Source organism: Sylvia atricapilla, chromosome 2, assembly GCF_009819655.1.
Source record: "Sylvia atricapilla isolate bSylAtr1 chromosome 2, bSylAtr1.pri, whole genome shotgun sequence".
Lineage (NCBI taxonomy): Eukaryota > Metazoa > Chordata > Aves > Passeriformes > Sylviidae > Sylvia > Sylvia atricapilla.
Window position 1 is genome coordinate 5004489 of NC_089141.1, and position 21937 is coordinate 5026425.

Consider the following 21937-nt stretch of genomic DNA (forward strand, 5'->3'; position numbering starts at 1 on the left):
CTAAGGGACTTGTTAGGTGCCGCGGGGTGGGCATCCCGGGGGAGCGGCGCGGGGCAGCGCCCGGACCGCCTGGAAGCACTTCAGCCGCCGCCTCGCTGAAGCCCGAGCGCAGCGCGGCCCTGCGGGCAGGGGGCCCCGACCGCGGGCACGGGGATGGCAGCAGGGCACCCGCCAAGCCCGGGACCCCGCACCCGCCGACCCCGGGCCTGTCCCCGCGGCCCCGGGCCCGCCGCCGCCCCGCCCGGCTTTCCCGCCGCTCCCCAGCCGAGGCGCGCAGGCCGCGCCGCCCGTGTCCCCTCACCGCAGCCCCGGCGCTCCCCCGGGCCAGGCGGCGGCCTCGCCCCCGGCCCGGAGGCGCTCGCTGTAAATGCCCGGCGCCGCCGCTCCGCCCTCCGCCCGCCCCCCGCACGGCCGCCGCCGCCGCCGCGCCTCCTCCCGGCCCCGCCCCGGCCCCGCGCCGCCGCCGCAGCCTCCGCGCCGGGAAAACAGACATAGAACCCGGCCGAAACAACGCCACCGGTCCTGTAATTTTTGAGCCGCCGCAGGTGATGAGAAAATCAGAAGAAAAGCCTAAGAAAGCAGGATGTGGGGAGGGTGGCGCGGAGCGGTGCGCTATGGCCTGGGTGGCAGCACCATGGTCAAGGGAGAAGGCGCTGACAGGAACCATCGCAGCTCTGACATGAACCATCGCAGCTCAAACGCTGCCCAGCCTGAAGGCGAACGGAGCCGGGAGCGGCAGAAGGCTGTGAAAGGAAAGCCTGGCCCCAGAGCAGCGGCAGCGGCTGAGCGGGGGATACTGAGCAAATGCAGCTGCCTCGAAGGCAGGATTCAGTGTGCTCCATGAGGACGTGCACACAGTGAGTGCTGACCTCTGCACCCGAGCTGGGCGGCACTTTCAATCTGCAGGACATCTGCAATTAGTCTTGTAAACACTTGTAAACAGGAATTGTAAAGAGGAATAAAGCGTAAGCTTGAGAACGCCGAAACACGCACCTGCCAGCAGTTCTTTGTATGAGTATAGCTTAAGGGCTTGAGCTTATTTTTACTAAGGAGTATGTGGGTTGCTTAAAACCCACAACAGCTGAAATATTCTTGTGAACACAGCATTTTAGCCATTTTGTCTTCTGCCCCCACCCTCATCAGCCATAGCTATTTTGAAGTCATCTTACCTCTATTTTTCTCCTCTCTGCATCTTTAAACAGTGGTTACCTGGTAGAGATAGAAAGCAAAATCTCAACAGGCACCAGCTTTTGTTCCTATTATACACTATAAGTCAAGAATTGAAAGCCATCTGGCTGTACAAGCAGAACACATTAAAATAACAGTATTTTGAAGGATAATTGGTACTGATTTTTTTCCCCATCTCAATACACAAAGTTTATCAGTTCTACAGCAGGCTCATTTCTCTTTATTCTTCCTTCATGAGCCATGCAGTGCATCAAATTCCCCTACAAACTCTGCTGCTCAAAGTGCAACCTAAGGCAAAACTTGTGTGCCAAACGACAAGCATTAATCCCATCTTAATATATCTGGAGTGATGCGGGGGGTGAAGGTATGGAAGGTGGTAACAGTGAGAAAGCCTGTCCCTTCTAAGGAAAGGTACTGCTGTGCCATCTTCTGCCACATTTTACATTGCACCTTCCCTCAGAGAGGGGAAGGGATCCCCACACTACTTCTCTCTATAAATTCTTCAGTTATCATTACAGTTTGTCTTGATGATGGCCTAATAATGAATCAAATATGCCCCTCTAATCGTAAACATGGTAGGCCCTTCTGCACAGAGACCAGAAACCAATTACTCACTGTTTGCCCCCAGGCTCTACAAGTTCAGCACATCCCCTGGTTTTCAGGCATAGCAGCAATTAAGGTCTATTTAAATACTGGAAAAAGTCTTTTGCTGACCTAATGCCATCCAGATGGTTTCTCACATCATCTAATGCTTGTAAAGGGCTAACACTTTTGCTAGAAGAATCCTCTTGCAGCTTCCTCAAGTCCTTTTCCAAAAGGCCACAGAGAAGCTTCTCTGTAGGCTCCACAGCCTTTCCATGAACCTGTCTCAAGCAGCTGTGCTGCATTCCCACTCCAGGGACAGGCAGGAATAACAGGTTTCCATTTCTTCCAGGTGGCTCTGCTCCCCTTTGGGACTAACTGGAACTTCCTGGTCTCCCTTTCCATTTCCCCATCAGACAATGGACATGGCCAGAGGAGATCCTGCCAGTTTAACACTGACACTGCTACACGAAAGGAAGGAAAGCATCAGGCAGCTAGGAGTATGAGAAAGCAGGTGAGATAAAGGTAGCTTACCTGTCCTACTAGTAAAACAATACCTAGTTCATCTGCTTAAAAATTTCAGTATCTGTGAGTAAAGCCAAAGCATGAGAGACCAACAGGAATTGCCAATCTGCTGTAAAACTACTGAGCTTGGGAATGAGGAAGCTGCAACAAGGAGAGGACAAGTGCACGAACTCTATCCTGGAGAGCTCAACAGTAGACAACAGCTGGAGAGCCACTCTTGAAAACATGGGCTCCATAACCACAGGCACTTGCCTTAAACTTCAGGTTGAAGGGGCTGTAGGAACTACTGATGGAAGGAAGAATAGTGAATTCTGGCTGTAGAGTTTCCCAGTGTCTCCTGTTTCTCCCCAGGTCCCACAGATACTAAGGCATAAGCACATCTCCCATGCACTTCCCACACCAGAAAACATGCTGCACAAGCTCAAGGGGCTGGGTAACTTCAGCTGGTGTAACAGTGGATAGGAAGAGATTTCCCAAAGGCTGCTGCTTGAATGCAGTTAAGCACAGTGCTAAGCAAACAGCCCTGACTGCTAGACTGCTGCTCCTCACAGTGGTACACTGTCTGGGAATTGTTTAAGCTTTTCTAATGGTTTATTGCTTTCAGTCTAACACATGGAACACTCTGAACGCAACATGTCAGATTTTACATTTTCCAGAGCATCCTTTATGATCATGGCTTTCCCAATTTTCACAATTTAAAGCATCTTAGAAGTCAGAGGCTGTGACTCACTTGATTTGGACATCCTGTGCACAATTTACTGATATTCCTTCCCTTGCTGAGTATCGTCTTGCACATATCAGAAAGAGCAGCTGTACTGGTTTTGGATGGAATGGAGGTAATTTTCTTCACAGTGGCTATGGTAAGTCTGTGTTTGATTTGTGCTGGAAACAGTGTGATAACATAGGGCTGTTTTAGCTGCTGCTGAGCAGTGCTTTACAGAGCCAAGGGCTTTCCTGCTTCTTACACTACCCCACAAATGAGTGGGCTGGGGTGCACACTAGCACAGGTAAGGATTTCAGCCAATAAAATTATCTATTTCCATTTGAACAAAACGGGCCCATCCACCAGCCATATGTTTATTGTCCAAATCTAGCTAAAGATCTTAATGTCTGGTCTTATTACAAATATGAATAAAAGCCAGGGGCAAGAGGGACCTTGAACCTGAGTTCCTGAAGTGCTATGGTTACTAACCCTACAACATACAGCATTTAAACTAGTACAGCTTTAAGGTCTTTATGCTAAAAGAAAAGGGCACTGCTGTTCTCTTTTCAGACCTGGAGTTACTTCAGCTATGCCTGTTTTTGCCTTTATTAGAGTCAGTCCTAGAATGAGGTGGAAAGGAGCTTAAAGATCACCTAGTTCAAACTCCCTCACAATCGGCAGGGGCATTCCTGCCTATGGCAAGAAACCAAACCGGATTGCTCAATGCCACTTCCAGGGATGGGGTATCCATTTCTCTGGGCAACCTGTTCCAGTGCCTCACCACCCTCACAGTAAATACCTTCACAGAAGAGCAAGAAGAGTCCCACTTAAACAAAATAATTGGTGTAATGAAGTAGAAACACATAGTAAAGAGTTAAAAATGTCCACTAACCTCCATGTGTCACAAGTTGAGTGAAAATAAAGTTAGCTTTGTTGTTTCAGTTTTGTTATTGTTGTTTTGGTTTTTGTTTGGTTTTTTTTTTTACCTTTCAGAGAACTGTGTTGCAGCAAAATGTGACTTTCAGGTATGTTTGAACTCCTCAACTGTTCCTTTTCGTTAAAGCCTGAAAGATGTGTAATTAGTCTTTGTTTGTTTAAGAACAGAGCAAGTATCTGACTATACCAAGAGAGGCAACACCATACATTGCAATGGTGTTTCTCTTGATGAGCCCTTAGTCTTAATTCTCTCTCTAGAAAACTCTGTACAGAATACTGCCACATCTTTTAATTTAAACACAGCAGGTAATTAAGAACACAAAAGAGGGCCAGCAATAGAAACAAAGGACTGCAAATCACAAAAAGATCAATTTCATTCGTTGGTGAACTCATTTCATGTAACCTACTACACTCTTACTGTCCTAGGCACTGAAACAGTGGCCATGAGATATTTCAGCTGTACCAAGTAAAGAATGCCAATGCTTACCTTGTCATCACTTGCTTTCTATTCTTGAGCTTCCCAGGTCCAGAAGAGCCCTCCACTTGTAAGATTATGACAATAGCCATAAGAGTCAATATAAGGTACACTTTAAAATTTTCAATAAATGTACAAATCATTTATTTAAAATTCAAAACTCAGAGATACAAACAAAATACTTAGGAAACAATAAATCCAAAATGTAAACACTTATAGAAAATATATGAACGGTATCAATTTAACCACCCACCATTCTTCAAAGAAAACAGCAAGAAATAGAAAGACAAATCAATACCCAATTGTTCTTTTTTTCTCAAATTCTAGTTTAGAGGTAGAATTCTCCTGTGAAAGTATCAAAAAAAAAATTTAATTCAGTAGATTTATGCTACAAATGAATTTGGCCCTTATACTTATAAACGTAATGACGCCAGAAAAAAAGATTCTTACTGACAATTTTATTGTACAATAAAATTTAGTATGGCACTTTCCAAGAGATAAAGCACCTTTCCTGATAAATACTGGTTTATGTTTTTTGCAAGAAAGGGATCCTGTGCTTTTTCCATTACTGACAAAGGAACATTTAAAAATAGACAGAGTCCCAACTTTTTGGTAGGCATATAGAAAGCAAGTGTTTCTCAGTAACTTGTCCTAGAAAGCCAATCTGGGGAGGGAAACAAAAGTGTAACTATTAAAAGAAAACATTTTGAAAGACTTTATGAATACTTGATGCATACTTATTTGGGTGGCACAGTCTTCAAGGGGAGGGGGGGGGGGGAAGTTAATACAACAGGAGAGGAGAAAAAAAAAGTCCTTTCTCCTAGCAGGGGAACTGACTAGTTTTTTACATTTAATTGTCATTCAGTCAGTCTCCCCTAACTGCTACAATTTTATCCTCTCAGGAAAAAGTGTATCTGTATGAGACACACTAGAACATCAACAGCCATAAAAATTACCCAGGTAATCTCAAAGGAACATATATTACATTTTTGTTCATCAGATAACCTGCTACAAGTAGAAACAAAAATTGGAATTCTTCAGACAATATATACAAATTCATTAAAAACAGGAACAGTTTGCAAGCTCAAATACAAACATTATTCAGAAAAAAACCCAGCTTTTTTTTTTATATATATAGAGACTGGCTGCTAAATGCATTATTTAAACTGCTGCATGCAAATAGTAGAACCTATGGTTGTTTAAGAAACTTAACTATCAACAACTCTTAGGCTTCTGCAATTTAGTTTAGCAAGGACTTTCTCAGGTATTTGCTGAAGGACATTTGTGGCTTAGAAGCAGCAAAATAAAATTTGCAGTCTTACTGCCTTCTTGTTTTAAGGTATATAGAACAAGTACAGAACAAATATATGAGACAAGTGTCCCAGCCTTCAGAAAAAGAGGCAGGGGCCTTTCTGCCAGACTAGCTGAAAATAGGCTTGCATGTGCCAGCTCTCTCATTTGGGGCAAAACTTGTGTGGTGCAGCTTAAATAGTCTGAGCTATATTTATCTGATTTTTTGAAGCAAATTAAAGAAGCATTTAAACTGTACTCACGGCAGAGCTGGCAACAGTACCTGGCAAATAACCAGGTTCTCTCTCCCACTAACACTGGAGGATCAGCCCAGGACAAAACACAAGAGATAAGCTTTTCTTCTACAAAGTACATTCTTCTGCTGAACATGAAGCCTTGCAAAAGGAAAGAATACAGTATTAACACAGGAAAGTTTCAGGTGTATTTTAGGCCTTCCAACTCCTTTATAAAATTTCCATCACCTCCAAAGGAAAACTGTGCATCCCTATCCAGCTAAAAGAATATTACATACCTAGATTAAGGAAACTTACTTAAAAGAAGATGAGTAAGTGCTAAGCCACATATTAAACTGTGATACTTCCACATCATGATTCTTTGAGAGCTCAAAACAAGGCCAAAAGAAGACAATTTTAAGTATACATCTAATTCTATTCCTTATTTTTCAACTGTATCCCTCATTGTCTTTCCCTGTATGTATTTTAACGGTCAGGATGAAAATATTTTCTGTATATACAAACTAATTACATTTAGCCCTGTAGAAATTAATCCAAAACTTCATCATTCTTTGATTTCCCTATATTTAGGCAACTTATCTTCTACACATGCAAGATACTTTTCAGAACATTAGAAAAAAAAACTTTTCTAGTATTTCACTGTTTCCCCAAAGTAAGATAAAGCTGAAAATTTGTCGGTACACGCTTCATTGTACCTGCATAAAACCATTGTTGGATATACAAGTTACACATTAATAAGGACAACAGCTGACCTCAGCATTAGTTAAAATAAGTTGCCTTGTCTTTGTGCTTGCCAGTCCTAATAACAAAGGAAATATCTAGAAACTTCTAAGGCTTCCATGAAAAATTTACTTGCACCAAGTTTTCCCCCTCTGACAACTCCCAAACTGAAGTTGTTTCACCTCTAACTCTGCAGCAAAAGGGACAATGCAAAACAGCAAAATATATATGCTCCCTCAGTGTCTCCAGTAAGTGAAACTGTTCTCCAGGCAGTGGTTTAGTTTCTCCCAGGTGTTGCAATAAAGCCCTCTGCCATGATAAGAGAACTTTCAGTGTGTTATTACACCTGACTACTCCCTCCAGAGCGCAAGATCCAACAACTATTTCACAGGCAGAAATAATTCCTCTCTCAAAACCCAAAGAAAGTCTCTTTGAAGTTTAGGGGGTTTTATGTAACACATTGACATTCAAAGAGCTAAGTCCTATGAAATGCAGATCCTCAAGCATGGCAGATTTAAAGCCAAATTCAGCACCTTCAGAGGACAAGGGTATGGTCCTGTGGACTACACACTGCTTTGCCCAGGTTATCAGATGTTGGGATACATTAATGAACCTGTACCATTTTCAGTACCCAAGCACAACTGTGCTCTAAGATCTAACTATGAATATGGTCATGTTTCAAACGTGCTGCAACTACATTCAGTTAGAAATATAGCACATTAAGAACCTACCAGCTCAGTTGTTCTGGGTTTTCTTTAATGCTCTCATATATGCAAGGCACAGTCAAAGGTCAGTCTGACAGCAGAGACAGTTTTTTGGAGAAGTTGGTGCCCTAGAACTTTTTTGGAGTGGAGAAAAATAGATGATGGCTACTCTATGAACAGAGGCAAGCTTTACTCTTCCAAGGTGAACTTCACCACTAGGAACACGGCTGGTACAAGTCCAATACACCATTTATGTTCTAAATAAAGGCTATTTTGAGGCCTCAAACAGGTTCTGGCCTCTTAGCAAACTACTGAGTAGTGGTAAATTTCAGCTTGGTACCTGAAGCAGACATGCAATCAAAGCTTTCACAAAATCTGAATTATTTTACACAGTAACATGGCCGTAAGAGTAATTTTTAGAGTGATAGTTGGTTTTAGTGACACCATAGCACCAGAAGTTAACCTGTGGATCCAGACAATTACAATAAGCATGCGTCTTTGTGAGTGACAAGTAAACATTAGCAAACTACTGCAACACTGGCCTTCCAGTACACATTGCAAAATGCAGCATCAGCAAACGCAATGGACCCCTGTAAATAACAACACCAACTTTTATTTCACTCATGTCCATCACAAATCATGTGCCAAAACAGATTTCCCTTGTCACTGTTGAAGTACACTAAGATATCTGATCATTTTCTATTAAAAAACCCAACATAGCAATGGCTAGGTAAGAAACAAACCCTGCTGCTTTCCCAGTGTTTAAGTGGAAAGCACAGCCTAGGCATCTCAGCATATTTGCTAATAGGGAAAAAATACAACTTTTTACCCACATCTAATTAAAGTGTCAAATTCTGGACATACAGGGGAAAAAATACAACCAAAAAACCCAACAGAGATATCAGGAAATATTTTTAAATCATGGCATTTGCTTTTTTACTTATACCTGTAGACAGAAGTAGTTGTGATCCATTGAACTCACTAATGTCTTGAAAGCCATGCAAATCCAAATCCCTCAAGGGCATGAACATCCTTGTGGGTGATAATACATACACCACCAAGTCTGCTGCTGCACCCAGCAGGGCACTCTTGGAAATTATGTTCCCAAATCACTTACCTCTTCTGAAATTCTTATTTAATCCTGGCTGCTACAGGTTGTATTTTTGAGTCTTACCTGAGAAGGCAGGGAAATTCAACCCCAGGGCAAACAAAGGTCAAGGCTTGTTTGAAGCTCCCTGAGGTCTCTCTCCTGTTAGTCCTTGTTTCAGTGCGTATGTAAATGATCTAATTCCTTGCCAGCAGCTTCAAGTTATTCACAGAAAAGTCACTGACTTGGACATTGGTTTTCTGGAATGCATCTTTGATATACTGACCAAGTTACTCTTGTTTAAGTCAAAAGAAGTCTGAAAAGCAACTTTAAATCTTTCTCAGCAGGCCTGCCTATGACAGGATATACCCCTGTACTGACTCCATTTTTTCCCTTATTGTCTGCTTCCCTTTGCAAAATAAGAACAATAATCTTTCTTTGCAGGAAAAAAAACCAAACAAATACTTACTAACACATGCACCAAAGTGAATTTACAGCAAACATTACCACCACGACCATCCACCCCCCTCCCCAGTCTTCAGAATTAATTTAATGGAGGCCAGTTACCAGGATACCAGTTTTATGTTTGAAAATAAAGTGCATAATGATTGTCACTGAGAACTTTGCCGATTTCAGATTAGCATAGTTAGTGTCTATCCTCAGCAACATCAATGTAATAGTAATTACAACATAAATGCATAACATGAGTCAAAATCTGGAACAGCACACCTGAAAAATAAGGCTTGTATAAACAGGAAAAAGAAAGAGAAAGTGAAATGGAACCCCTAGTACTTTGTGGAAATGATCTTATTATACAGCTATCCCAACATGCAGCATTTGAAATGAAGAATCACAGCCTGTTTGCTTCCCTTCTACTATTCCTGAATTCAGTTTGTAGCTTTCTGGTGGTGACTGACAGATTTCACCTTGGACAGGGGAAGATGTGTCTTGAGGGAGCTCTACAGAGACAGTGTCAGAGGAAGAATCTTGGCTTTCTGCTGACACAGCCATTTCTAGACAGCTGCCCTCCATTTCCTCATTGCAATCTGTGTCTTCCTCAGCCTCCTCCAGCTGCTGAACAGATTTTAAATACTGTTGTATCAGTCCATTGTCCTGCTCATTACTAGAGCTCTCTTTACTTTGTCCACACTCTCCAGGGCCATCCTCTACATCTGAAGAACATGCTAAAACACAATAGCCACGTTCTTTGATGGTTTCCATTGAGAGGGAGCTCTCAGTTCCTTCAGCTAAGCTCTTTTCAGAGCTACCTAGGTCACTGGCATGAGTCTGATCAGCTGCAGAAGAATGAAAGCCAGAATCTGGGAACTGCAACAAAGACTTTTCCTGAAGATCATCCTCACTAGCAGGAACTAACAAAGCAGAACTAAGAGCTGCTGGGGTTTCTTGCTCCACTGTGGATGACTGAATAGGTGGTTTGGGTGAACATGAAGAACTGGCTGAAGGGATCCCAGCGCCACCTAAATTCTGCATCACTGAAAGCTGCCATTGTTGAAGGGATTTAACCTGTAAAGTTAAAGAGAAAAAACCATTATGAAATGCAGCTAAATGTATTTTAATTTCTAGAGGATTTCTTGCATTCAGCAACCAAGTTCTAGTATGAAATCCAAGACCACGTGACAAACAAAAGGTTTCCTATATCTTTAGGGAAATTTTGTTCTTCTCACTGTGAAATCATGGCTTTAAAACCTACATGCCAAACACTGACACAGCACACAAGCTCCCAGTTCAAATACCTAAAGAAAAAACTGTTCTTAAAACTAGAAAGGATTTACCTGTTTTGAAGAAAAAAGCCTTATTTTTTGAAAGAAAGCTTATTGAAAGGTGTATTAATAACTTTGCTGCTTCAAAAATGAGTTGCTCACAAGCAACACAGTTCAACATAATTTCATTTGCCATGGGCATTTACCAGTCACATTCTTCATAGTTCTGCTAATGTTTATTTAGCATTTTTTGCATTTTGTCTTCCTTCTCACACCAGGCCACAATTCAGTCGTTAGCAATAAAGCCAGTGTTCTTGCACTAATGTTCTGAGGGTTTTTTTCCCCCACAATATCAGTATAACAGACAACACATCAGTAAAAGTCTTTTAAACCATTCAAATAATCATTGGAAAAACTGAACGATATTGACTGTCTCCTCAGGATCTACTGTAAGAAATAATGCAAAGTCACATATAAGCAGATTCAAATTCGAATTCCAGATTCACCTTTAAGCAGAAAACAAGAGGACTAAAATTACTTACCTGGTTCCAAAGAAATTTGACAGCTTCCTCCTGTACAAGCCTCTGCATTTTATCTTCCTCTCTTTCTTTTCTTAGCCTGCAAGAACACACATCCAAAATTTATGCAGCTTAAATAAGCAACATTTGGGTAACAAGAGCAACAAGAATACATAAAAATGCCTACTTACATAACAGCACTTTTGAACAGAGCCTAACATTAAGAAATTACTGCAGTCTGGCTTGCCATAAATATCCAACTGCTGACTTCAAGTTTCTTTTCCAGTTACATTTAAATTCTGCTTCCTTTTACTGCAGCACACTTGTTGGCTTGGCAGTAACGTTTTTGTAAATTGAACTTAAGCTCTAATTTTTTCCTGCACAACTATCACCCTCCCACACACACCAAATAGTATTTCTTCATTCCAAATTATGCTGTCCCCACTGACACGTGGATGGAACATGATGTGCAAGCATTGGGAGTTTCTAGAGGTTCACTAAGCACTTGACTTGAATCACAGAATTTTTGTCACTTGTGACAGTGATGAAAAACAGTCTGTCAGACTGACAGATCCAGGGTGATCCAAAAAGATATTAAGTTAATCCAGATTTTTTGTCTTACAAATTGAGGAACTTTGACCATGATCTTCAAACATGGATTCACAGGATCAAAAATTAAGACAGAAACAAAAGAGAGTCATATTTTAAACCTGTATCATAAAAGGTAGAGGAAATTCTTTTTACCAGCAACACAAGAATGACTCTCAATATGGACACTTGATTTATAGACTCTGTGATTGCAAGGAGACAAGTATAAAAAAAATCCCACTCAGCAATTTCTATTTTGAAATATACAAGGCCTGCTAATAGAGGAATAGAAAAATGTGCTCTAATCCAATCCATTTATAGAAGGCACTTTGAGAGTACAAATAGCTATGTGCAAAACTGTGCTTACCAACAGGAAGTGATCTTATAATGTAATCACTTTTATGTTTCTGATGCTAGGTTCTACTGTGAGTAGTTATATCATGGTCCATCTATATCTGTTCTGAAATACTCTGGAATGATTAGTTATATTCATACAGACTTGGAAATACACAGCATGACCTCAACTTACTTTTCTATTTCAGCTGTTAAGTAAATGATGTGCTCCTGCATTCTGCTCAGCCGGATTTCATTCCGCACTTCCTTGGCTCGAGGATGGTGGCTCCTCGTGTAAAATCCTCTCCAGGAAGCTTGAAGCTTAGTAGCTGCTTGAGTCATCCTCTGCAGTTCAGCTGCACCTTGATCAGCTGGTGCTGCACCTTGCACAGCCAGTGAAACAGACCTTTCTTCTCTCATCTGGGTAGGACAAAGAGTTTTTACTCCTAACGAGGTGCTGGGGTGACTGTGCAGAACTTGGCCTTCAGAGGCCCCTAAAGAGTTGCCAGTCTTTGCAGTCAGGCCAGCTGTTACTGGATCATGTATCTGCAAGATCTCTTTGTTATTCTCTTGCATTTCCACACTTCCTGCTGTTCTGTTAGGGACCTCTCCTGTAACTGACAAAGCTTCTTGCTTGTTAGTAGTTTCCCTACTATTAACATCTCTCACACATTCAACCACTGTATCATCATCTTCTAGGCTCGAATCGATTCCATGTAGCTTCAGGTCTGAAGCAGGAGACACTGGAGACAATCCTGAAGCAACTGGCATGAAAGTGGACTCAGAGGATAAAAGGCTGCTGTTTAGTTTGTCTTCACCTGTCTGTAAATCTTCAAGCTGTAGCTCCCCAGAAAGGCTGCTTTCATAAAGAAGAGTGTTCTTTACTGCATAGGAATGATCATTGTTTGCACTTGGTCCAACCCAAGAATTCCTCTGGATGACAGGCTCTAGACAGGCAGAAGACCACATCATAGTGTTAGGGTATTTCAATAATAATAATAGTTTGTATAATTCATAGGGATTCCCAATTTGGTTTTGCCAGTTAGCATCTGAGTGGGTAAGAGGATCTAATATGTTAGTAACGATGAGCATTATTTCTGTATCAGGACAATATTTACCACAGTAACATCTAAACTTGGCAAATACAGGGAATTGCACAAACTGCACTTCCTCAGAGAAGAAACCTGCATAAAATGGAAAAGTCAAAGCAGTACCTCTTTGGTTTGTTGGATTGGGTTGTTCACCTAACCAGCCTACTAGCATTTCAAGACTGAAATAAGCAAGGACTGGATTTTTCTAAGAAACAAAGTGCCACTTCATTTGAGAGAAAACTGAAGATCAACAAACTAAAACAGCAACAGGGCCTTGTTCTCAAATCCCTTCCCCAAAGTTACCTATGTTCAAAAGAAAAATATTGATTTCCATAGGTTAGATCACAGGTGTTGATAAGCTACTTACCCTTTTCAAGAACCATCTGTGATGGCTGGGTGAGGCCACTGTGTTCATGTGCAACTGGCACTGTTTTGCTGGGAGAAGAAGTTGTAGGTGGTTCCTCATCTTGCTTTTCATGCATCAACTGTCTCTGATGGAATCTAAGCACAGAGTGCCAACAATAGATTTTATGTTTCTTTTTGCACAGAAAACAACTAAAAGAAACTATCAACTATTTCAAAAGAAACAAGTGATCAAAACATTCTAAACAAGAGGCTAGTTATGCAGACTCCTACAACTACAAGACACTAACAGGACTACTCACAAAGCAGGGGACTGCACCCCTGCTCCCCTTCCTCCTGCCCCTCTTTCTTCATTACATATATTTAAAAAAAAATTAAAAAGAGAAAAAGCCCTGCAGACATGCAATTCTGACTACAAACTGAAAACCATGAGATATTTCTGAACACAAGGACGGCATGCAGATACTTAACATCTAATGTGGAATACATAATGTGTGTAGGATAGAGAAGTTTGAGGAATGCTAGGAGCACCTTTTACATTTCAAAGTGAGTGAATCAAGAATAGGTGCTCCTGTAACTAAAGGCCCCCAGTTGTAGTACAAATCAACTAAAAAACCAACCAACCAAAAAACTCATCCTTTACAAACTCAGAGAACACACAGGTTCTTTCAGCCCAGCTAAATTAGAAGATCATGAGGCAGAGGTCAAACTGTCCTATAAATCATATATGGGTGTGCATATATGCAAGTGAGGATTTGGGGGATTGTTTTTTCTAATAGGGGTTTTTCTGTCTTGGTTGTTGAGGGTTTAATTTTTAAAGAGTTATATTGAGCAGAACAATTTCCTGAATTTTCCCCAGAAACATGAACACCAGAGCACTTAGCTAGCAATTCCAAGGTCAAGATGCCTTGACTGCACCTTCTCCTCAAAAACAGCTACAAGATTTCTATCATTTCCCCCTGGAAAACAATCTTGCACACTTGCAAAGTGTGCAGTAACTTCTTGCAGATACTCCCAAGTTTCTGGCCCTTTTGATGAGATACCCTTCTGCTAACCACAACACTTTCGCTGCTCAACTAGGAGCTGAATTTTCTGCTCTCATTTTCTGAAAAAAAAAAAAAAAAGTTTGTCAATAGATCCTGGGGAATAGAACAAACTGTATTGCTATGTTCTCTGGCCTCTAAACAAAATAAGTTCACCTTTTCATGGATGAAAAATGGAGCATGATAAACTCTACTCATCTATTTGTGTAGACCTTAGCAAAACAGCAACTGCTGGTAGAACAGCAGGTTCTCCACAGGCCTCTGCTGACAGACCTCAGATGCCAGGTACAGATGGACAAATGCATCACTGGGAACAGTGTCCCTCAAAGGACAACCTTAACTTTAAAAACCAAGCAAAAACACCCCAGCAATAAAAAAGTGGCCAATACACCAGTGCACGACAGTAGACCTCATTTTCAATTAGAAAAAAAACTAAGCTCCTTTCTTAAGTTTTCATCTTTTTTTTTTTTTTTTTTGGCGTGGCAAAAAAAAAAAAAATCCCAGAACACAGTTTATTCATTTTAATTACAGATCTAACACAAATTACCTCCAGTGTCCTACAAAGCACAGACTGAGAAATATAAAGAATCTTCCCATCTAGGGAAAATGCCTCTCATTCTCATCTAGAACACACCCCGTACCTCCACAATACTTTGCATCTCCAGCACTCACTGTTACTTTGAAATACTTAAAAATGAAATCTGACTACATCTAACACATCAGATATATGTTCTCAATCACATTCTCTAAGAAAGAAACTAAGTTCTCACCTTTGCTTACTCAGTATTCTTTCCAGTTTGGCGTCCTCTTCAGTCTGGAGTCCATATGCAGATGTGAGAGGACAAACAGTAGCCAAGTACTGAACTAGTTGAACGTGCTGCCCAGGTCTGTATGACCTTCCTTTCCCTTGACTGTAGAGCCATTCTGCTTTCAAACTGTTAAGAAGGGGGAAAATGGTTTAATAAACAGCACCTTTAATAAACAGCATAGAAGCAGTAACTCTGTTTTCACTACTGTTCTTCTAGTAGTTACCCAAGAGTTGATCCACAAATCTAAGCAAAACCTGGAACAAGTGCAATGCCCAGGGGAACTGGCCATGTCATTACCAGAACAGTGAATAATGTACTCATTCACTTAAGCATCGATGAAATGAAAAAGAAAAAAAAAAAAAGAAAAACAAGCCCTTGTCCAAAACTGTGCAGTTTCTGCTTTGTGTGTAGTCTTTGAGCACTGGAAACACATTTGTCTCAAGGAACTTATCAGCAAAGCTTTCACAGAAACAGAGAATTTCACACAAACATGCAAAACAGACATGGAGAGCACATATTGCTAAAAGCATTCAACGAGTCTGTTTTTCAAATTAATTTCTGCCTGAGAATATTTAATATAATATATCTACGCATAATAATACACTTAATACAGCACATCCCATTAGTCATGAAAAAGGTCTAGAATTTTAACAGGCAGCTTTCCTGAAAAGTCATAGCATGGTCTGGTGAAACAGAAATAGAATTGGTTTACCTTTGACCAAAAAAAGGGCACCTTTTTATTTTAGTAACTGGGGAAAAAGGACATTAATGTCCTAGAATATATTCATGTCCTGGACTGCAATGTACTTATACTGGATAATACTTATGCTTGGACTGTTCTGATGTCATGCAAATATCATAGTGATACAATGAGCACAGTAACAAGTGATTTGAGCAAAGTAATATTTAACTAACTCATAATGAAAAGAAAGCCAAATCTAGAAATGCACATGCAAAATGTGCTCTTTATATAGGGACATGTCTAAGCTTCCCCCAGGACAACAGCTTTAACAGCTGCTGATTGTCACATTCTGCAACATCAAAAAGGCTGCAGAGAAAGGCTGTAAAAAACAGCAGCTTAACTTCATACCTCTATCTAAAAAAATTGGTGATCTTACATAATAATTCCAGTGTAACAGAAAAATTTAATTAAAGCAAGTTAAGCTTAGCCAAATGTAACTCAGGAATTTTAGAAATTTTACACTACTATTATGTCACCTTTCCTTCTGAGAAATGATATATCCATCCAGAATTTTGAGATTCAGACACCAGCTGACAATATAAGGCCTGTAGTCAAAGCCAGGGACAGAAGGTGTGGCCATCACACAAGGATTGTTCATAATTGACAGCTGTTCCAATTGGCAAAGAGAGGCCAGAAAAGAAACCTTGAGAAAACAAGATACATTTGTTAACTGAACAGAACACACCATGTTTCTCCTAGCTACAGCTGGACAGCTCATGCAAAACAACAGAATGACAAATAAATGAAAAATCCCATTCAATTTTTGAACACAAAGGACTACAAAGGTCCCTCTATCAACTACTGCCATTTCCCATTAATTCTTGTGTAAGTGCTATTAATCCTTGGAAAGTATTTACCTTATCTCAAAGTTTTGGAATGGGGTTTTATGTATAGAAAGGTACAGTACTTCCATGATTCCAGTTTACCACAACAGTTTTTTGATTTTGAAAACAAAGAAAAAAAAAGCAAACAAGTAAGCCAAAAAATGGGAAAAGCCCTGTCCTGTTCTGAAGAGAAATTATACCAAAAAGTTTCCTTCTGGCATGAAATCCCAACTAAGAGTTTTGGCCACTACTTATATTAAACAAATCAGGCAATAAAGACAAAAGCCACAGGCAGATTATTTGTTTCTCTTACACAGTGTTTGAAAAATAGGCCAGTGGCAACAAGTGCAATTCAAACCTCTGTTCTAAACACAGCAGCTGCAGAAGCCCTCTGCAGCAGTTAATCAACTCAGCTTTCAACTTTCAGACAACCACAAAAGATAGGAATTTAGGCCTAAAAGTAACATCCTTGAATAATATAAAGACATAACAGAAAAGGCAAAGTCTCTTTCCAGACTAAATTTTAAAAAGACATCACCTAGCTTGCACAGCTAATGCAAACATGGTTATGACATACAAACAATTAAACTATTAGGAGTTGGGTTGTTCCAAAGAAGAGAGCCCATTTTCAGTTACAACCTCAAAAAATTTGTTCGGCTTCCTTCTTTCAATCTACCTAAAGAAAAGGTGATCTATCTTGTTACCTCATTTAAGTCTCTGATTTCATTTTCTGCCAAAGAAAAAACAGTCAAACTCTGAGGTAGGCAAACAGGGGCAGTGCGAAGTGAAGTTATAATATTTCCATGTAGCAACAAAGTCTACAAAATAAAAATACAGTGATGAAATCAACACTTGATCAAAACCCACAGATTTCATTTTCAGGCATCACTGACAAAAAGAGAGGTGAAAGAACTGTAATTAAGGCTTTCTGGTCACAATCTCAAAAAAAATGCATTTGGAAGCATTTTTCTCTACAGTGTGCATGCAGGAAGAGTTAACAGTATGTTTTGTGTTGATTCATGATACCAGAAAAGAGAACCAAAAGCTATGAAGAAGACACCACCATCATATCTTTATCAAAATCATTAGACTGGCTATAGAAAAATCACTCTCAGCTCCTGCAAGTTGAAAACAAGAAAGAGAATTCATACCTGCTTCCCTCTAGAAATTATAGTTAATTAATTACAATGCTCTAAGAGCTAGCATTCGAATAGTGAATGTCTAAAGGCAGCAATTTTCAAAGCAGATTTCTTTATATAAAGAATGTAACAAAACCAGAGATAGAATAACATCTACCTTCAGTGAGGTAAGCTTGGAGAGATCGCCTAGCTGAGCGATGTTATTGTCTGACAGATCAAGATGCTGAAGAGACAGACAGGAATTGAATTGATCAATGACCTACAAAAACAGAGAGGTCAGTTACTCACAGTAACTCTTTTTTTAGCCACAAAATAAAGCCAGGTATCAATAATTATAATTTATTTTGAAAGACAAAAAAAAAAAAAAAACCCACTAGCTAAGTAACACAAAATAAACCCCATGTTTTTATACAGCTGTATTTTAAAGATAATAATTTTTTCCTATTTTGGAGACTATTTCCTTACTTTAATTTCACTTTGACACCAAATCTTTTATTTCTTTCCTATACAACTCTACTCCAAAAGCTGCCCTCTTCTATTTCATAAGCCAGTAGACACAAAACATTAACATTGTTGCTCCAAAACATAATTAGATGTCTTTGCGGCATTTTCCAAATTTCTACAACACAAGATTCTGGTTAATGCAACAGACTCAATACTTTACCTTGAGGTTATTTCCTGCCAAATTCAGCCATTCCAGGTGCACCAAATCCTTCAGCCCTTCCACATACCCAATGCTGTTATGAGGCAAGTTGAGCACTCGGAGCTTGGTCAGTTTTGCCACACCCATCATTCGCACCAGACGATTGTTGGCTACAGAGAGCTGCAGATGGACATGCGTGAAAAAACAGCTTTGACTGTGCAGACAGAATAAGATTCTACTTCTAGCAGTTAAAAATCTACTCCAACAGATACTTGTTCAATCTACGTATTGCATTTGCAAGTAAATAACATGGACAAAAAACCTGCAAGAGCCAGGAAATAAATTACTGATCAAAGAACATAAGTCCTCACAGCTCACTCCACAAACTTAAGAGGAAATTCTTGTAGCTATAAGCGAAATAAAGGAAAAAGAATGAGGAATTGTGTCATTTGGAAATAAGGTTTTAATATCAGAATTGCCAATTCATTATGCAAACTGTTGTCTCATTCTTGGTGCAAAATTGCACTTACTGTCAATGTGGCAGAGGACAAAAACGTATTTCACACAATTCTCAAACAGGTCCTGTGCTAACAGGACTTTAAACCACAAACTTTTTAAGGGGTAAATCTTGACTAGACACACACTTCAGTAACATGATCACCAAGCCAGCAGCGTGGTGAAGGTTTGTTGTAGCAACAAACCCCACCTCTGCCAACTCAGTGTAGCTGGCCTGTAGAAGTTATCAGGCAGCTTCGAGTCTATCCAGAAGCACTTTAAGTGGTAATATGAAGCTGTTTTTAAGGTTACATAGTTCATGTACTCAAAAGGCAAGAAGCATCAAAATTTGAGTTATCAGTATTTTTCTAAGTGTTCTTATGATGTCCCTCACCCATTAGGATTTATTTAGCTCATTTTTAGTTACCTGGGTAACTCACAAAACAGTCTCCTCCACGATCAACCCCAGACCTGCACTGAAAACAAAGCTTTCCACTTCAGTTAGCCATCATTTATTTTCCTCTCAAGTCAGTAATGGCTTACTTCAATTACATAATACGGCCTGAAGGCAGAAGATGTTAACATCATAGCACCATTATTTGGTAACAACTTCAAATTAAGTAAACACTGACCTGCATCAGATTCCTGCATTTCTCCAAGTGTTCCAATTTAATGATCTGATTTTTGTCCAGAATCAGAGTCTGAGTACCAGCATCACAGGGCAAGGTTGGACCCAGTTTTTGCAATCCTTGACCTGAGCAGTTGACTACTAAGGCTTAGAATAAAAAGGAGAAAAACAAAAAACCAAACCAAACCAACACAAAAAAAAAAAAAAAAAAGTTCATATATGAAAATACGGAAAGTACCAGAAAAGCAATGAAAGCAATGCAAGATAAATAGATTTGTATTATAATAGATGCAGATAATTTGGAAAAACTGATTTTCTTTTCCATGTAAAACTGAAACAAATTATTTCAGCTCAAATATTTTAAGAGTAACTGATCCAGTTACTGGAAGATACATGTACCAGACACTGTCCCAGTTAAGAACTCTGGGAAAGTCACAACAGATCCTTTGAAGTAAGATGCAGCAAAATCCTGGTAGCTAAATTTAAAGGTGTGATCCTCAAAACCCCAAATTTCAAAAGAACCTAAATTTCAAAATTCTTCCAAGAATTTAAGTTTTGAGCAGCATGACAATTAACCATGTGTTAGCATTTTATCTAAACTAAGAAGCCATTTATGCAGCCATACTACAGTACTGGGGGCACTCGAAGAACAAACTGTATATAGGCTAGCACACCATTATCTTAATGCAACACACAATTCAAATGTTCCATGCAAAAGGGGTTACTACATCAAAGTTAAAAGGCAAACATTTGCCATCTACTGGGAGCTTGAATCCCTGAGTACCCAAAGTGGCGCCTGATAACCATAATAATTTTCATATGTTAAGACTCTGTGTGTATTTGATGTACAAGCATCACTGTGGTGCTTGTAGCTCTCTTAATAACTGTTCAGTAAATAATGCTGCCTTTTTCAGCAACATAACCCAAATAGTGGTCTCACTCTAATATGCTGCACATATTAATATGACTAGTTACAGGTTTTTAGGGGTGAGTCATGCTATAGACAGAGAGCAACTTTTTTGTGTACCATTCCCTCAGCTAGAGAACATGAACTTCTATTAAAAAAAAAAGTCTGATAGCATTCATTATATTTTCATCATTTTTTCAAATCCACAGTTGCTCCAAGAGCTCTGGAGAGCAGCAAGGCAGAGCCAACAACCATCACACTCCTGTCTTAGCACACTCAGGGAGAAAGTAGCACTTGTTTCTCACCCAAGTAGTCACTTCTGCAACTGCTTGGTTGCTTTAATTGACCAGAGAAACTGCATATGCTCACTCATCCAAAGGTTTGTTAAAAAAATTCACAACTGGCCCCTCCAACTTAGGAAATAGGCAAGGATGCACACTACTGAATTGCAAGAGTGATCCTTTTATTCATGCACATGAGGTGCCTCATTCACACTGGGGCACTCGGAATGGGGCTTTACACATGGATCTCAGCGATTTCCAGCATTCAAGTGTAACGTGATCCATTTGCTACTTAATGCACACAACCATTTGCAAAGAACCTGTATTCCTACATCGACATCATCCACCTGCTTCTCTACTGAATTAGACACCCCTGCAGTGAGACTTGCTATAATCATTTCTCCATGACGCCAGACAAAGGGAGGTTTTCACAGAGATGTTAAACGAGCTAAGGTGCTGGTGTTATCTCCCTTGTCTGGGGGTGTCCTTTATGAGCACCTTCAAGAACCAGAGAAACATCGGTCCCTCTTTGAACATCGTCTGTCCTCCTTCTCTCAGCCAGCTTTACTTTGCTCGCTTAAGCATGGCAGCCCAGAATACAGCATGAATTATATATACGTACATAACTCTACTAAATTAAGACAATTCCATTCTATAAAGACTCATTGATATAATATCTGGGGAACGACGTTTTCCTAATAGGCTATCAGGACCCAGGAAAACATTCCAAAATTGTTTATTTCCCGTTTGGCAGGAAGCATGGAACTGACACTCTCAGAAGCTGCACTGTTTCCAAGACCTCTCAGCCCTCCCCTCTAGAGAAAACGGGCCCCATATAATTCCAGTCTTGGCCCATGAAGGCTCGACAAGGCTCCTCAGCACGATGGACAGCCGCTCCGTCCCGGCCCGAGGCACGGGCGCCGCTCAGGGCGGGAAGCGCTGTCCCGGCGCCCTCAGGGCCCGGCCGGGAGCGGGCCCCTCGCCCCGAGAGAGAGGAGGGGGCACCTCCGCCTGCACAGCGCCGAGCCCCCCGCGCCCCTCCGAGCAGCCACAGCCCCTTCCGAGACCCGCGGCTCCCCACATCGTAGCCCCGCCGGCTCCTGCACCTGTCCGGGGCTGCCCTTACCCGCTCCGGCCGCCTCATCCCCCGCCCTGGCCGCAGCGCCGGCTGCCGCCATGCCCCGCGCTTGACAACACCGCCAGGCAACCGAGCGCCGGGCGCCGCTGGGCCGGGCCGCTCCGCGATGGGAGCACTGCGCCTTTTATGCCGGGTAGAGCGGCGGGTCCCGCGGCCGGGGCTGCGGCGGGGCGGCCCGGCGGGGTGAGCGCTGGCGAAGCCCCCTCGGCG

General features: G+C 41.0%; 1 protein-coding gene across 3 annotated transcripts; it reads right to left on the reverse strand.

Moving 5' to 3' along the window:
• Positions 1 to 4529: 4529 nt before the first annotated feature.
• CEP97 (centrosomal protein 97) lies at positions 4530 to 21913 on the reverse strand. 3 transcript variants are annotated; one of them, XR_010746056.1, is made up of 12 exons: positions 21716 to 21913; positions 19406 to 19548; positions 18300 to 18458; positions 17793 to 17894; positions 17201 to 17314; positions 16149 to 16315; positions 14892 to 15056; positions 13083 to 13216; positions 11821 to 12571; positions 10728 to 10803; positions 8552 to 9988; positions 4530 to 6094 (listed from the first exon to the last, which is right to left on the reverse strand). XR_010746056.1 is itself a non-coding variant. In XM_066340693.1 (11 exons), exons 1-11 carry the CDS (start codon positions 21765 to 21767, stop codon positions 9275 to 9277), a joined length of 2577 nt encoding a protein of 858 aa, XP_066196790.1. In that variant the 5' UTR covers positions 21768 to 21913; the 3' UTR covers positions 4530 to 9274. The 3 variants fall into 3 exon arrangements, 1 of the variants encoding a protein (XP_066196790.1); XR_010746055.1 differs by having other exon boundaries at positions 7405 to 9988; XM_066340693.1 differs by having other exon boundaries at positions 4530 to 9988.
• Between the last annotated feature and the right edge of the window lie 24 nt (positions 21914 to 21937).